Source organism: Mercurialis annua, linkage group LG3 (assembly GCF_937616625.2).
Source record: "Mercurialis annua linkage group LG3, ddMerAnnu1.2, whole genome shotgun sequence".
In the NCBI taxonomy this organism is placed as follows: Eukaryota; Viridiplantae; Streptophyta; class Magnoliopsida; order Malpighiales; family Euphorbiaceae; genus Mercurialis; species Mercurialis annua.
Window position 1 is genome coordinate 58,630,619 of NC_065572.1, and position 15,975 is coordinate 58,646,593.

The window sequence follows — 15,975 nt, forward strand, 5'->3', positions numbered from 1 at the left end:
ATATCATATAGTTTATAAGTTGTTATTTTTTTTATTTTTTGATAATTAAGAAGGAAGAACGCTTGTGTACAAAATATTGTTTGAATTAATTATAGCTCGTTCATGGAAATATTGTAAATGTAAACAACATTTTTAACCATATTCAATTTTTGCTAATAAAAATCAATATGGCCAAAATGCTAATCCAACTCATTTTGAAACAAAATAGTTTCTTTAATACAAAAAAAAAAAGAACAAAAGTCATATGATTAATGCCTATACAATAATTTTCACATGCTCAAATGAAATGAATGTGTTGGGTTTGGTTGGGTTTGGCATAGTTGTGTTGTGCCTAGGGGTGTGCAAAATCGAACCGAAACCGAAAACCGAATCGAAACCGAACCGAAAATCGCCGGTTCGGTTTTAAAATTAAGATTTTTTGATACATTTCGGTTCGGTTCGGTTTTGAGTTTTCAAAAACCGAAAAACCGAAAAAACCGATATTTTAAATTTTTTTATTTTTTTATAGAAATATTACTATTATTTTAAAAAATAATACTATTTTCTTTAATATTTAAGTGTTATTGTGTGTAAAACATCACAATTGATTTACATTTGAATTTTAAATTTAATTTTTTTAATTTTTTAATTTTTATTTTAATTTTTTATGGGTAAAATTTAAAGAAAAAAGAATTATTTTCCTATTTCGGTAAAACCAAAAACCGAACCAAACCGAACCGATTTTTTTGTACAAAGTTCCGACCGGTTTTAAAATTCTTATCAAAACCGATCGGTTTTGATAATTCCACTTCCGAACCGAACCGAAAAACCGAATGCACACCCTAGTTGTGCCTCAATGAATGCAAAATGGACCTCATTGACAACTCATACACTTCACTCCAACTTAGCCTTTCATCTTTTATTGCTAATCAGCCCTTCCTAAAATGCATCATCTTTGCTTTGGATCCTTCTTCTCCTCTTCTTGGGGTTTGAGCTTTCTTCCTTTTTAGTATTTTTTAACTTTTTTTCAAGTTTTTTTTAGTTAGTGAAGGTGGGTTTCATCACTTGTTTGCTAAAGATTATTTCTTTTCTTGTTTGACATTTTCAAAAATCAAATCTTTACTTGAGGAGGATTAATGGGTTCTTCTCTCTAGTTCTTGTGCTTGTCTGCTTCACTAATTCTTTTATTTTGTTTAATATTCTGTCTGCTCTGTTTATCTGTTTGTCTCTGTCTGCCAGTTTCCATGTCAGTGCCAGTTTTCAGTTTTCTTGTCCTTTTTTTTATTTTTGTAATATATTTTGCATTTTGTTGAGATTGTGTTTTAGTACTTAGTGAAGACCAATTTGAATTTCTTCTTCTTTTTGTTGTATTACCATCATTTTCTTATTGTTTTTTCCCCTGGTTTGCAGCTTTTCTTGTTACTTGAGGTATGGAGATTTTGAAGATGGACACTCTTCTGATGTGCATTTTCTTTAAAAATGAGGCCTTTATTATGTGCAGAGTGAAAGCTTTGTTCTTCGGCTAAATCAGTTAAGAAATCTCATCCATATGGATATGTATTTGTTTATTGCTTTGTGCATTTGTATGTATTATCTAAATTATTACTCATGTTCTATTTTTCTTGATATTTATAAGACATTACAGAGCTTGTAGATTGATTTGAATAATGTAGTAAAGAATGCAATGTTAGTTTGTGAGTTTTGATGAAAAATCTTTTGTTCTTTCTTGGTATGTATTTATATTATCTTAAATTGTATATACACTACAATTTGCAGATTTTGGAAGTGGAGAGTGTTTATCTTTAGGGTTTTTCCCTTTTGCTATATTTTATCATAAATTTGTGTAATGTTGTAATTCTCTATTAGGAAATTATTTGTTTGGAGACACTTATTTTTAACTAATGTTTCTACGGAATCTTGTCGAGTTCTACGTCATTTTTCGTTTCTGGAAATGCTTTTGAACTCCTAAACTTTATATTTTATTACTTTTTCTTCTAAAATATATTATGACCATTTCCGTTTCAATGTTTTCTTATTTAGTATTTATATTTTCATGTGATGTAGTTTTTAACTATAAGTAATTTTTTTGGATACAGAACTGTGGAGAACTGATATTACATTTTGGGATTTGAATTTGTTATGCATTCAAGCTAATTTTCAAGAACCAATTCAATTTGACTGTACTGAAGGAATGGGCTGTGTAGCGTCAAAAATTCATAAGGATGGGAGGGTGCAGGTTTGCAAGGAAAGAAAGAGGCTAATGAAACAACTGGTAGTGAATCGAGGAGAGTTTGCAGAAGCCCAGCTGGCTTATCTGAGAGCTTTGAAGAATACTGGGGTAACCCTTAGGCAGTTCACCGAGTCAGAGTCATTAGAACTCGAAGATACCTCTTATGTGCAGGCATTGCCTCCTTCGCCGCCTCTTCCTTTGCCTCCGTCTCCTCCGCCACCCCCTCCCTTTAGCCCGGATTTAAGAAAGTCCACTGATAAACAGAAAGAAGATATTGATAGAGAAGAAAGCATGAGCGTTAATGAAGATGATTGTTGTACCCCACCACCTCCTCCGATTGTAAGTTCCTCGTGGAATATTTGGGATCCTTTCGAGGTGTCTTCTTTACAGCAGCAGGAGAAGAGCAAAGTTGAACCAGCTTTGGAGGACGAAAATTGGGCTGAAACTAAGACAGAATTTGAAGAAGAAGACTGGGAGGAGGTGAATGTTGGGAGTGTGGTTTCAAGTTCACTTCCTCAGCAGCAGAAACAGCAGCAGCAGCAGCTGCCTTTGAAACTAGTCGACGATGACTCATCAGTGGCGAGTTGGTGTACTAAAGATACTACAGATGGGGTGATGGTAAACTTGAGAAACAAAAAGACATTGGAGGGTATTATTAAGGAGTTAGATGATTATTTTCTTAAAGCTTCAGCTGGAGGGAAAGAAATAGCTGTTCTTATGGACATATCCCAAGGGGACACTTCTCTACGTCAGTTTTCTAATGAAAATAAAAGTAAATGCTGCATCCTTTTATAACTTGTTATATGTTTGATACTTCATGCACACGCTTATCTTAGTTTCACATATATAATATTCAAAGATAATCAATACTAAGGATAGTTAATGAAGTTTCCTTAATCTTTCAAAGAAAGACTAGTATGTGCATTCTGTACATGCATTTATATGTGCATGCGCCCTCAGTGGTTACTTGAGCAATTGTGTAGAAACTTTTGAAGAGGAGTTACACTGAAAAGTCCTTAATATTGCTTATCTTTGAATTGAAAAACTTATTGTATGGATTCGCCAATGGTTTGTGATTGTTTTGTAGTGAAAAATGGTAGTATTATTTGCATATCTTCGATGGAGTTTCTGTTTGATGCTTTTATATTGCGAACACCTAGGTATTTATGTAGATAAGCGATTTATCCCCAATTATATTTGACAGTGGTTGCTGACTTGAGATTAGGAACAATTTTTTTCCTTAAAAATCCAACTTTCTATCTAGAAATTTTATAGGGTCACATGAAATGACTTTAAGTTGAAGTTAGTTGTGGTTTTTAAGTTTGTTGTGGAAGCTGTAATAACTTTAGCTTACACTTTTCAGGGAAGAGGAGTAACTCTGCAAAGGTCTTCAGTGCATTGTCATGGAGCTGGTCTTCTAAGTCACTTCAGTATCCCAAAGACGCTTTTGAGGTTTCTAATTCTAATGAACCATGCAAACCTGGAGCACATAGAATCACACTTGACAAACTATATGCTGCCGAACAGAAACTTTATAAAGAAGTGAAAGTACGATTGACATTTGATTTATTGATACTTTGTGATTTTTTTTTTCAATTTGCTTGCCCCTGTATTCTCGATCCCTTTTGATATGTATTATTTTTTTATGGCATCACTCAGCAGTTTTATCCTTTAATGTAGGAAGAAGAAATGGCCAAAATAGAGCATGAGAAAAAGTCCACGTTACTGCAAAAACAAGAAGAAGAAAACCATGACTGGTCCAAGACCGATAAAACTCGATTTAGTGTAGAGGGGTTGGAGACTGACATTAGTCGCCTGCAGCATTCCATAAGCGGGACTTGTTCATCTATAGTGGAACTCATTGACGAGGAGCTGTACCCTCAGCTTGTTGCATTAACTTCCGGGTAAGAAATTTCTATAGATGTCTGTATAGCATATCAATAGCGCAGGATATCCGGATAATGATTTACGTATTTGAACATCACTAAAATTTTACATTTAAAATTTGACATTTGTAAATTTGGTTCATTCTGGTTTTGGAAAAAACTAAAATTTTGGTTTGATTTGTTTCGAACCTAATGCACACCTCTAATAAAGCTGCTTTCATGACTGCATAATTTAGAGGAAAAGTTGTCTACATTACCTCACCGGACAAACTTCTTCTTCTTTAAATTGATATTTGTTTTATCTTAAACTTTTTCATAACTTGCTTGATGGGTCTTATTATCTTATAGGCTAAAAAGTTTGTGGAGAACGATGTACGAGTGCCATCAAGTGCAGAACCATATCGCCCAGCAATTAAGTCATCTTACTGATAGCCAAACTCCAGACTGTACTACTGACTATCATCGTGAGGCCACAGCTCAACTTGAGTCGGAGATTGTCTCCTGGCTCGGAAACTTTTGCAAGCTCATGAAATCTCAACAGGAGTATGTAAGAACTCTCTTTGGATGGATCCAGCTCACTAACTGCCTAGCAGACGACAACCAACAGAATGGATACTCGTCTGCAGTTCGTAGACTCTGCGAACATTGGCTACTTATCTTTGATAGGTTACCTGATAAGGTAATATTATAAACTTCCCTTGTGTAGGACATCTTTTGAAATACGGAAATGAAAATGCTGAAACAGAAATCAAAGAAATGATATAAATATAAGTTTCGGAGTTTTAGAAGCGTTTCCAGAAATGAAAACAATACGCTTAAATGTAGGATTCAACAAGTTTCCGTGCAATAGAGGATATCTAGTAGGTTACCTACTTTCTTAAGACCCGATTTAGATCAAGTTTTTTATTTGCTCTGGTCTTTGTACAGATAGCATCAGAGGCCATTAAAAGCCTTTTGACTGCCATCCAAGCCATAATGTTGCAGCAGGACGAGGAATACAACCTACAGAAAAAATCTGATAAACTCGAGAAAAGATTGGAGAAAGAGTTATTCTCACTCGCTGAAATGGAGAAAAAGGTTGATTGGAACTTTGCTGCCGGAGATATGCAACCCGACTTAAGTCCTAAACATCCCTTGTCAATCAAACGTGCAAAAACTGAAGCCTTGAAGAAACGGGCTGATTCAGAGAAGTTGAAATATCTAAACTCGGTCCAGGTTACCGGAGTTATGACTCTAAACAACCTGAAAACAGGCCTTCCGAATGTGTTCCAGGCATTAATGGGATTTTCGAGTGCTTCTGCTCAGGCATTTGAGGCTGTCCTCAGCCACAGCATGCCTGCAGTTGATTGTGATGCCGCGGAAAGCTCAGTGAGCGAAAATCATTAGAGAAGTGCAATGAAGAGGGGAACTAGTTACCGTGTCGAACAGAGATGCTGAGAGTTAAAGTATGGAGTTATATTCTAATTAATTTTGTTTATAGTAGCAGAATTTAATTTGTTTGTCACGAAATTCTCACACTTGAGAAGCACAGCACCTGTACACAGCATTCAGATGTAACATTTCTTAAGATTATTAGTGAATTGTATCAGTTATGCCCTATAGTTTGAAAATACATTGTGGAGATAAAAAGAGCTTATGTAGTTAAAGATGGTGCTAGACAGGTGATAGAAACAGGCTAGAAATTTAGAATAATAATAATAATGACAGAAAATACCTTTTTTTTTCTTCTGAAAAGAAAAAATGAAAATCCTCAAAAACAAAATCAGTCCTGCAATTCAACAGTTTTTTCTTTTATTTTTTTGAATCAGAAAACTAAATAGGTTTTTTTTTCGAATAATTGGAGAGGAGAAGTATTTATGGGAGGATTTGAATCCACGACTTAGCAGTTTGCTAGTCAAACGCTTACATCATTTGAGGAGCTATAGTTCATTGGTTACATATGTTTAGAACAAAAGGTCAACGCGCCCTCCTGAACTTGTAACACAATTCAATCCAGTTTATACTTTTTTTAGCAACTGATATCAAAACTCTTCATTTTTAGTATAGGACTGTACACCAGCAAGCTGAAATTTTTAAAAAATTAAAAATCAAATCATTTTTATCATTTTTTTTTACAAATTTGAATTTTTCTTCATTTCAAAATCCAATCAAATTGATTTTATATAAATTTTAAAATGTTCAAATAGAATTGTACCAAACAATCAATTTGGTTTATTTTTCAGTTTCGTTTACATTAAAATAATTTTTAAACCGAATCAACCCGAATTTATGAGTGTAGTTCTTTTGCACACATCTATTAGATCCAACCATAAGAAATCAAATCAGAAGAAGTGTTACTTTTACAATCAATGATTTTCATTAAGATTACATAGAGTACCTTTTTTTTTGATCAATAATGGAATTTATTAATAATCCAAAGCAGTTATATTTGTGAGATATTCAGGAAAGTGACAGAACCACTCCTGATGACCTGACATGGAACGGGCTTTTTGCGCAAGAATATGCGCTGCCTGATTCGCAGATCGTCTCACGAAAAGAAAAATAACATTACATAACTGCTTTTCAAGACTCAAACAATCACCTATTAAAACATCCGACTCCACAAGACTCGGATTTCTAATCTCCAAAATTACCTCCATTGCATCCGACTCAATAATAATATTACTACAACCCTTGAGCCAACTTAGCGCTTCTCGGATTACATAGAGTACATATGTTACCTGCATTTGATACAAAATTTCTTTTTTCTATTAAAAGAGCCAGATTCTTGCCAATTACAGTTACTGAATTTTCAATGTTAAATTTCAAGATTATCCCAATCAACAGATTCATTGGTAAAATCATGGTTGTATTCTAATTGTTGAAGCCTATTATAAGCCAACCTGCTCATCATACCAAGACCTGAAATAGAAAACAAATTTGGATCAAAATCATGAATAAAACGATAGGCATATTGATTCAAAAAATCTAAATTTTTATGACTTTAATCGGTTCTAATTAAAAATTTTAATTTTATCAAATTTAGCCTGATTTGAAGAACTAATTATGGTCAAATTATAGAAATTAAGGTGAAATGTGTATTTTTCTGCTTATGCAACAAATTTTTTGAATCATGTCAAAACTGATTAATTTATTTTAGTTTTAGAATTGAATAAGCTGCAAAAGATTTCGATTTTTTTTTATATTATTAGGCCGAAAAAGTATGCACATTGTTGCATCCACATGCCCGAAAAATCTTGTTTACCTTCAACTATTCTGTAGAGGGAAAACCGCCATCCTTCTCTGGAAACTTGGTGAAGTTCCAGCGTTTCTTCTATTTCTTCATCGTGTTTACCGGCTAGGACATCCTTCAACGTTACGACTGCATCTTTCGTTTTGTTGATTATATTGTTCGCATCTCCGATATCTAACATTTGAAGATCATTATGTGAAGAAGTGAGGCTGACAGCAAGAGCAAACTGAGCAGCAGCAGCCCATCTTGAAGAGGCTATCCATCTCCTATGGCTATCTATTTTCTTGGATTCTTCTTTATTGAATTTGTTTTCTTTCGCTTCGTATACTATGTTACGTAAATACTGAGCATTTGCAGGTCCTGTACTTTGAACCATTTTAGAGAATGCGCTTCCTTCGTTGGACAGAAGCTCATCCGGAGTAGCATGTTCTAAGACCTGAAAATAAGGTTGAAAATTTAGTGTGAAATCTTTACTAAGTAAATGATATGTCTCAAATAATCTTGTAAGATTTAAATATTACTTTGGCTCTCGAACCTGCAGGCGCGGGGTAATTAACACTAAAATTAACTATTTTGTCAATTAGTCCTTGAACTTACCAAAATTTATTAATTAGACCAAACATATCAACTTTAAAAACAACGGTAAGAGCTAATTGACAAAAAAATGAGTTAATTGATAAAAAAATTAGAGCTAATTGATAAATATTAACAAGTTCATGGAATTAATTGAAAAAATATGTTAATTTTGGTGTTAATTGACCATCACATGCAAGTTCAGAGAGTCAACTGATATTTAAGTCAATTTTTGTAGTCTTGACAATTTATGAGCAAATAGTTCTTTATAATAAATCTCTCTTGCAATTTAAAATTTTAAATGTAAGGATTTTTCATGTTAACTAGAGTTATTTCACATAGGCAACAATCTCATTTCCAATTTTTAAAAAAAGTTTTGAGGCATACCCGACCAGCATCGAGAACAAGAATTCTGTCACAGTCAATGATGGTGTTTAGTCTGTGAGCAATAACAAGCATTGTGCAGGATTTAAATTCTTCGCGAATAGTTTTCTGAATAAGCGCATCAGTTCTGACATCAACAGCAGCAGTCGCTTCGTCAAGAACAAGAATCTTCGATCTTCTTAGCAATGCTCGAGCAAGACTTAGTAATTGCCTCTGCCCAACACTGAAATTTTCTCCTCCTTCCAGAACCTGGATACAAGAATTATATAGTAGTCAGTACTAATAATCTTTGTAGTGCATGACCTACGTTGCATGAAAAAGGAATGCTGAAACAGACAAACGTTGAAACGTAGAGACGCTGAAATGTAATACGGTAAAATTATATTTTTTACAAGTTTATGTTAAAAATACAAAGTTTCGGAGTTTCAGACACATTTTTGAAAACCGAAATGAATTCAAAATATAGGACTCAATAAGTTCCTATGCAACTTAGGTCATGACTAATGGATATGCAACTTAATATTTCAATTGAGTGCCCTGTAGTAAGATTAACATAAAAAGACACATACGAGTCGGTCTGTTCAAACAAAATTACATTGCTCTGACCACCTATATTCTTCCATATTTTTTTCCACCCCTTCTATAGTGCAAACTTACGAATCTAATAACATACGAGATGCAGAAGCCACGTACGTGACAATAAATACTGGATTTTCTACTTGAATAAGGTAGTGATAACGTAGCACATCTAGTAGGGGCGAAGCAACCTCGCCAGGAACGAACATCACTAAGTCAAGCATTTCACCGACCTGGTAACAATGTCCGACCTTCTCGAAATCATAGAACACATGACTTGGGGGGTCACCGGATCGATGGGAATTCAAACATCATCCAAGACAATCATGCCTGATAAGGTCGGACCAAGAATCCGATCCGGGCTCTGAACTAGGCTCAACTCGGACCCAGGTCGAGCTCCGAGTTCCTAAGCCCGAAAGACTGGACCACCTAGTCCGAGATCTGAGCTACTCTCAGATACAAGAGCCATGATAACTTGACTCCCAAGTTATCCGGGTTTCAAGGCTTGACCGGGCTCCGAGGTCCTGCCCAGAAGCGCTCACTCGTGTACCGGATCCTGGGACCACAGAAGATCTTCTGACAGGTGCGTGAGGAATGTTCCCTCTGACACACCTAACAAATTGCGCCACCTGCAGGGATATTCTCCCACGTGAGCATAACCGAATTCTGGGACCACTGGGCTCACAGCCTGCCAGCAAGGCAGGTTTGTCCTTAAACCCTAACTATAAATAGAGGGTTTAAGGACAAACCCTAGGTAATTTCTTTTTTCTCTACTCTAAGCACTCTCTTTTCTCTTCTTCTTCTTCCTCTACCTAAAATCTTACTTGAGCGTCGGAGTGAACGTCCGGTGACCCCCACCGGAGTTCTTTCTGACCTCTGTCTGCTTGTGGTGTGCAGGTCGCTACAGCTCGGATTCAGTTTGGTGATTTATCACTTGGCGCCGTCTGTGGGAACTCGTTTTGTATTCCCTTGTTCTACTCTGGTTCTCTTGACGTTGCTGATCAGATCTTGACAAGAAACAATGGCTGATGACCCTGTTTTGGACAGGGTAGATCCTCTGGGAACTACGGTTACCGACACTAACTTGGTTGGTGGAGTCTCTGCCAGTGGTCGGACCTCTGTGATCACTGGCTTAACTCCTCCGGCGAATGCTCAGGTGGGAGGATCCAGGGCCTCCGGCAGTGGAGCTGGATTTGTGCCTTTATATGGGTTGGAAAACTATCCAAGGGCGAACCCTTTTGCTTCAGATCCAAGTCACACCCACTTATCAACCCCAGGAACCACCGTGCCTCAGAGTTTCCTCCACAATACCCTGTCTCCCACTCAACTCAACTTCCCGGTAGACGCTACACTGGTGGCTACGGGAACGGGAACAACTTCTGGGCAGGATATACCTCCGGCGGTCTTACAAGCTCAAGAATATTTAGAATACATGGCTCGCCAGCTGCACCAGGCTCAGCAGATGCACTTTGCAGTCATGTCCCAGTATTACCCAAGTTACAATCCCTCAGCCACCCCTGTGGCCCCGCCTCCCCGAGCTGCTGAGTTTCAGGATGGTCGTCTTCCGAGAGAAGAAGGTCGGAGCGACCACCCACGACCCAGACCTAGGGGTCCTACAGAGCATCAAGCACCCAGAGGCGAAGATCATCGTGACACTAATCTGCCGAGAGACGAAGGTCGGCACGATCGCCCTTTTCCGAGAGATGAAGGTCGGAATGATCCTCCTCCTCCTCGAAGGGAGGGGGTGCAAGACGAGAATCTACCACCGGGGACACAGCGCGGAGACGCTGGTTTGGGGAGGGGAGACCCAGACCCGGAGGCAGATCCTCTGCGGACCGCGAGAGCAGGAGTTCCACCGGTCAGGAGAAACGGGGCCGAGAGTGTTCACAGCTCGGGGGCAGCATCTCAGCATCAGAAAACTTTGCATGACGAAGTTACTCGTCTAGTCCAGGCCGAGCTGGATAGGCATAAAGGGCACAAGGCAGAATCTCGACCTTTTACTACCTGTGGCATTGCTAGCCCTTTGTCAAAGGCTATATGGGATGACCCATTTCCAGATAAGTTTAAATATCCGCCCATTGACAGATATAACGGTAAATCCGACCCGATGACTCATTTAAGTTGTTTTCAGGTTGCCATGGGAGTTCAAAGTGTCTCGGACGCAACAGTGTGCAAAGTGTTCCCCTCGACGCTGAGCGATGCGGCGCAAAAGTGGTACCAGAACCTCAAGGAGGGCTCTATTACTAGTTTCAGGGAGCTTGCTATGGCTTTCAAAACTCATTTTGCCCCGAGCATCGAACGAAAGAAAAGATCCAGTGATTTGAAGAAGTGCTTTCAAAAACCGGGAGAAAGTTTAAAAGCTTATATTGCTCGGTTCAATGCCGAGGCAATCATGATAGAAGATTTGAACGATGATACCGCCATCGATGCTATGAAAGATAACACCAGCATGCAAGTCTTCCGAGACAGCCTGATCACCAACCCGGTTGACACTTACACCGAGTTGATGGACAGGGCTTGGAATTATATCAATCTTGACGAGGAAAGGCAGAGGAAGTCTTACGGGACGGCTAGCCCGGTCCCCAGCAAAACGCAGAATACTCAGGGATCTAACCGTAACCAAGATCGGTACCGACCTCTGAACGAGACTTCGGGGTACAGAGGTAACAAACCATTCAATGCTCAGACCAGTCCGCCGAGTACGGGGCCTGGTACTAAGCCAAGTTTCAGTATTGGAGGAGGAACGGAAGGATATGTAGATCGAGCAGGAGTGCCGAGACAGTATGTACCACTCAATACCCCGAGGGAACAAATTCTATCCTGGATCAAGCACAACAACGAAGAGATTCGTTACCCGCCGAGGCTAGTGAAAGATGGAGACCGATCCAAGTTCTGTGATTTTCATGATGGTTATGGCCACGAAACAGAGGAGTGTGGACGTTTGCGAAGTGAAATAGACAAGTTGGTCTGCCAGGGTCGATTACAACATTTTGTTGTGGCCAAGGAGGGCCAAGACCGAGGAAATACGAGGGTCAACTCGGTCAGATCGGAGCCTGGGGGGAGTAGGGAGGCCCAATCCCCATCAAAGAAAACACAAGTCACGGGGGTAATTAACACAATCTCGGGAGGAACCTCAGAGTCCGAATATGGTCGCAAGCGCAGAAAGAAAAAGCAAAAGATGGTCATGTCGGTATCTACGGGGACGCCATGGCCTAACATTGTTTTCGGGCCAGAGGATGCGAAAGGAGTAGATTTTCCTCATGAAGACGCCTTGATCGTATCCGCCATCATTGGATCGAAATGGGTAAAACGATTGCTAGTGGACGATGGAAGCTCGGTTAACTTATTGACTCTGTCAGTCTTTTTGACAATGGGAGGATCCAAGACTGACCTCAAGCCTGTGAACATTCCCCTCCTGGGGCTGGGGGGAGCTCCGGTTACCCCAGAGGGCATGGTCGAGCTGGACCTAGAGCTCGGCATCGAAATACCTCAGGAGGACGGAACAGAGGGAATCCTGGCGGAACCAACACGGAAGGTACGTTCACTGTTCATGATAGTTGACATGCCTCTTGCTTATAATGGTATTCTTGGTAGACCTATGTTGTATAGCACAGGTGCAGTGACTAGTATTCGTTACTTGATGATGAAAATCCCAGTGGAAAACGAGGTCATAACTATCAGGGGAAACCAAACCCTATCTAGGCAATGTTACATGGCCACTATGGGCAGCACGGTGGAAACGATGAACATCGATACACCCGAGCTGCTCATCAGAGAGAAAAAAGCTCAGAAACCCCGAGAAAACTTAGAAACGATTGAACTTACAGAGGGATCCGAGATGTATGTAAAGCTGGGGGTAGACTGGCCAGACGAGCATTGGGAAGCTATCATAGCTCGGATAAAACAGTATGTGGAAGAGTTTACCAACAAGCCAGAGGATATTGGGGGGGTAGACCCTAAGATCATCTCGCACAAGTTAAACGTGGATGCGAAATGTAAGCCTGTCAAGCAAAAGAAAAGAACTTTCTCTCTAGAGAAACAGATTGCTATCCGAGACGAAGTGGAGAAGCTCTTGAAAGCCGGGTTCATCAGGAAAGTAGACTACCCTGAATGGCTGGCTAATGTAGTCTTGATCAAGAAGTCCAACGGTAGATGGAGGCTTTGTATAGATTTCACTGATCTAAACAATGCCTGCCCAAAGGACAGTTTTCCTCTGCCCAACATTGACCAACTGGTGGACGCGACGTGCGGATTTGCGGTCTATGCATTCTTAGATGCTTCTCAGGGATATCACCAGATCCCGATGAGTAAAGATGACGAAGAAAAAACAGCTTTCACAACGGATCTGGGGACCTATTGCTACAAGAAGATGCCTTTTGGTTTGAAAAATGCTGGGGCAACCTATCAAAGACTCATGAATCATGTTTTTAAAGATCAACTGGGCAAAAATGTCGAGGTTTATGTGGATGACATAGTCGTGAAATCTAAAGGGATCGAGGAACACGCAGGGGACCTGGCAGAAACTTTTGAAAAGCTGAAGGGTTTTAACCTCAAGCTGAATCCAGAAAAGTGTGTTTTCGCAGTCCGCTCTGGGAAATTTCTAGGGCACCTCATCTCGGAGAAGGGCATCGAGGCCAATCCGGAAAAAATCGAGGCAGTAATGAGCATGAAAGCACCCAGCTCGGTGAAGGAGGTACAAAAGTTGAACGGAAGAGTAACGGCATTGGGCAGATTCATGAGTTGCTCGGCCAAACGATGTTTGCCATTTTTCAAAATCCTGAAGAATACAAAGAATTTCAAGTGGACAGAGGAGTGTAACGTAGCTTTTGAAGAGCTGAAGGTTTACCTCAGCACACCCCCGGTGTTGGGTAGACCTGAGCCTGGGGAAATCTTATACTTGTATCTCTCGGTGAATGACGAGACAGCAGCGGCAGTCCTGGTGAAGGAGGATAAGGGTCTGCAAACCCCGGTTTATTATCTCAGCAGGGTCTTGAAAGGCCCGGAGGTCAGATACCCAAAAATTGAGAAATTTGCTTTGGCATTGAAGGTGGCGGCGGAAAAACTAAGGAGATATTTCGAAGCTCACATCATTGTAGTACGTACGAACCAACCTCTGAGAAAGGCGCTGCAGAGGCCAGAGATGTCGGGACGGCTAGTCAGCTGGTCGGTCCAGCTGGGAGGGTATGACATCCGGTACGAACCAAGACCGGCTCTGAAAGCACAAGTACTGGCAGATTTCATAGCTGAGACCACTGCAAGCGACCAACCTGAAGAACCTGACGAACAACTCCTACGGTGGGTCTTAGAGGTCGACGGGGCATCAAATCTGGATGGATCGGGGGCAGGCGTAGTCTTGAAAGGCCCTCACGGAGTCGCACTCCGAAGCTCGGTAAAATTCGATTTCCCGGCATCCAACAATGCCGCGGAGTATGAGGCTCTGTTGATCGGATTGAGAATGGTAAACGTGGTCAAAGCCGAACACGTAACGATAAGGAGCGATTCTCAGTTAGTTGTTTGTCAAACTCTGGGTACTTTTGAAGCTCGGGATTCGGAAATGAGGAGATATGTAGACAGAGTCAAGTTCTTCTTGAACAAGATTCAGGAGCTCGGAGGAAAATGGGTAATAGAGCAAGTTCCTCGTTTGGAAAACCAAGAGGCCGATGTATTGGCCAAAGCAGCAACAGTGAACGAAAAGATACCAGGAGTCCATTTCTCTGTTCAAAAGCATTCCAGTATCGACAACTATGAAACCATTTTTCTAACTCAGCCTTTGGAAAACTGGATGCAAGGTATAGCCCACTACCTGATGGATGGAACTCTGCCAGAAAACAGAGATAAAGCCTACAAAATCTTGCGACAAGCTCCGTACTACGCGTTCCTCGACGGAGTCTTGTACAGAAAGTCATTCACCCACCCGTGGTCGAGATGCTTGACAGCAGAGGAAGGAGAGTATGTGTTGAGAGAGATACATGAGGGTATTTGCGGAGCACACATAGCTCCTCGCATGTTGGCCAAGAAAGCAGTGTTGCAGGGCTACTACTGGCCCCTGATGGTTAAGCAAGCAGAGGAGATAGTAAAGAAGTGTGAGAACTGCCAGAGACACCAGAATATCCGACATGCTCCTACTACAGAGCAGTGTCCTATTACAAGTCCTTGGCCATTTGCAACGTGGGGAATTGACATCCTGGGGCCTTTCACGCCAACCACGGGGCAGAAAAAGTTCTTGATAGTGGCAGTAGATCACTTTACTAAGTGGCTCGAGGTAGAGGCAGTGAGCACCATCACGGAAGCTCGGATTCGAGATTTCTTCTGGAGACAAATTGTGTGTCGTTTCGGTATACCCAGAGCGTTGGTAACTGATAACGGAAAGCAGTTCAACTGCCGAGCCTTCAAGGAATTTTGCAACGACTTGCACATTGACCTGCGCTTCACGTCGGTAGTTCACCCGCAGAGCAATGGGATGACCGAGGTGACCAACCGAACGATCCTAAAAGGGCTCAAGGCCAGGCTAGGGGAGTTCGATAGACAGTGGTTGGAAGAGCTACCGAAGGTCGTTTGGGCTTACAGAACCACGCCAAGGGCAGGCACAGGAGACACCCCGTTTTCTCTAACATATGGGTGCGAGGCCATGATACCGGTGGAAATCGGGATGCCAACTCTAAGGGTCCAGTTCTTCGATGAGGCAAAGAACGAGGAAGAACAGAAATTATGCTTAGACCTGCTGGAAGAGCGAAGAGAACAGGCAGCGCTAAGAATCGAAGCATACAAGCAAAGAATGGCTAAGTATCATAACAAGAGAGTTAAACCCTTGAGTTTCCAAGTCGGCGATCTGGTCCTACGACGGGCAGACATTGCTAAGGGAAATGCTGGAGTGGGAAAGCTCGAACCTAACTGGGAAGGCCCCTATCGAGTCACGGAGGTCGGACGAGCAGGAGCTTATAAAATAGCACACATGTCGGGCCGGGTGCTCCCGAGAACTTGGAACTCCCAGGTTCTTCGGAAATACTATCAGTAGTTACTTGTTTTCATTTTCGAGGTACCTAGGGGTTTTTTCACTTATGTTTGAGTTAGGCTTTTGTAAAACTCAAACATAAGTTTTTCCCCTCAATGAATAA

General features: G+C 40.7%; 2 protein-coding genes across 6 annotated transcripts in view; one reads left to right on the forward strand and one right to left on the reverse strand.

Annotated features, from left to right (window-relative positions):
• Positions 1-856: 856 nt before the first annotated feature.
• LOC126673623 (protein ALTERED PHOSPHATE STARVATION RESPONSE 1) lies at positions 857-5,687 on the forward strand. 3 transcript variants are annotated; one of them, XM_050367834.2, is made up of 7 exons: positions 857-966; positions 1,390-1,509; positions 2,076-2,981; positions 3,573-3,757; positions 3,890-4,113; positions 4,444-4,774; positions 5,023-5,687. In XM_050367834.2, exons 3-7 carry the CDS (start codon positions 2,171-2,173, stop codon positions 5,479-5,481), a joined length of 2,010 nt encoding a protein of 669 aa, XP_050223791.1. In that variant the 5' UTR covers positions 857-966; positions 1,390-1,509; positions 2,076-2,170; the 3' UTR covers positions 5,482-5,687. The 3 variants fall into 3 exon arrangements, with proteins under 3 accessions (XP_050223791.1, XP_050223792.1, XP_050223793.1); XM_050367835.2 differs by having other exon boundaries at positions 868-1,030; XM_050367836.2 differs by lacking the exon at positions 857-966 and adding an exon at positions 1,137-1,225.
• Positions 5,688-6,416: 729 nt separating this feature from the next.
• LOC126671974 (ABC transporter C family member 12-like) overlaps positions 6,417-15,975 on the reverse strand; it is a 28,125-nt gene continuing 18,566 nt past the window's right edge. For 2 of the 3 annotated variants that reach the window (XM_050365824.2, XM_050365825.2), the window contains exons 26-28: positions 8,288-8,533; positions 7,340-7,763; positions 6,417-6,996 (exon numbers count right to left, since the gene is read on the reverse strand). In XM_050365824.2, coding sequence (XP_050221781.1) covers positions 6,893-6,996; positions 7,340-7,763; positions 8,288-8,533 — 774 coding nt within the window. In that variant the 3' untranslated portion in view covers positions 6,417-6,892. The remainder of the gene's footprint in view (positions 6,997-7,339; positions 7,764-8,287; positions 8,534-15,975) is intronic. The other variant, XR_007639209.2, reaches the window with a different exon arrangement.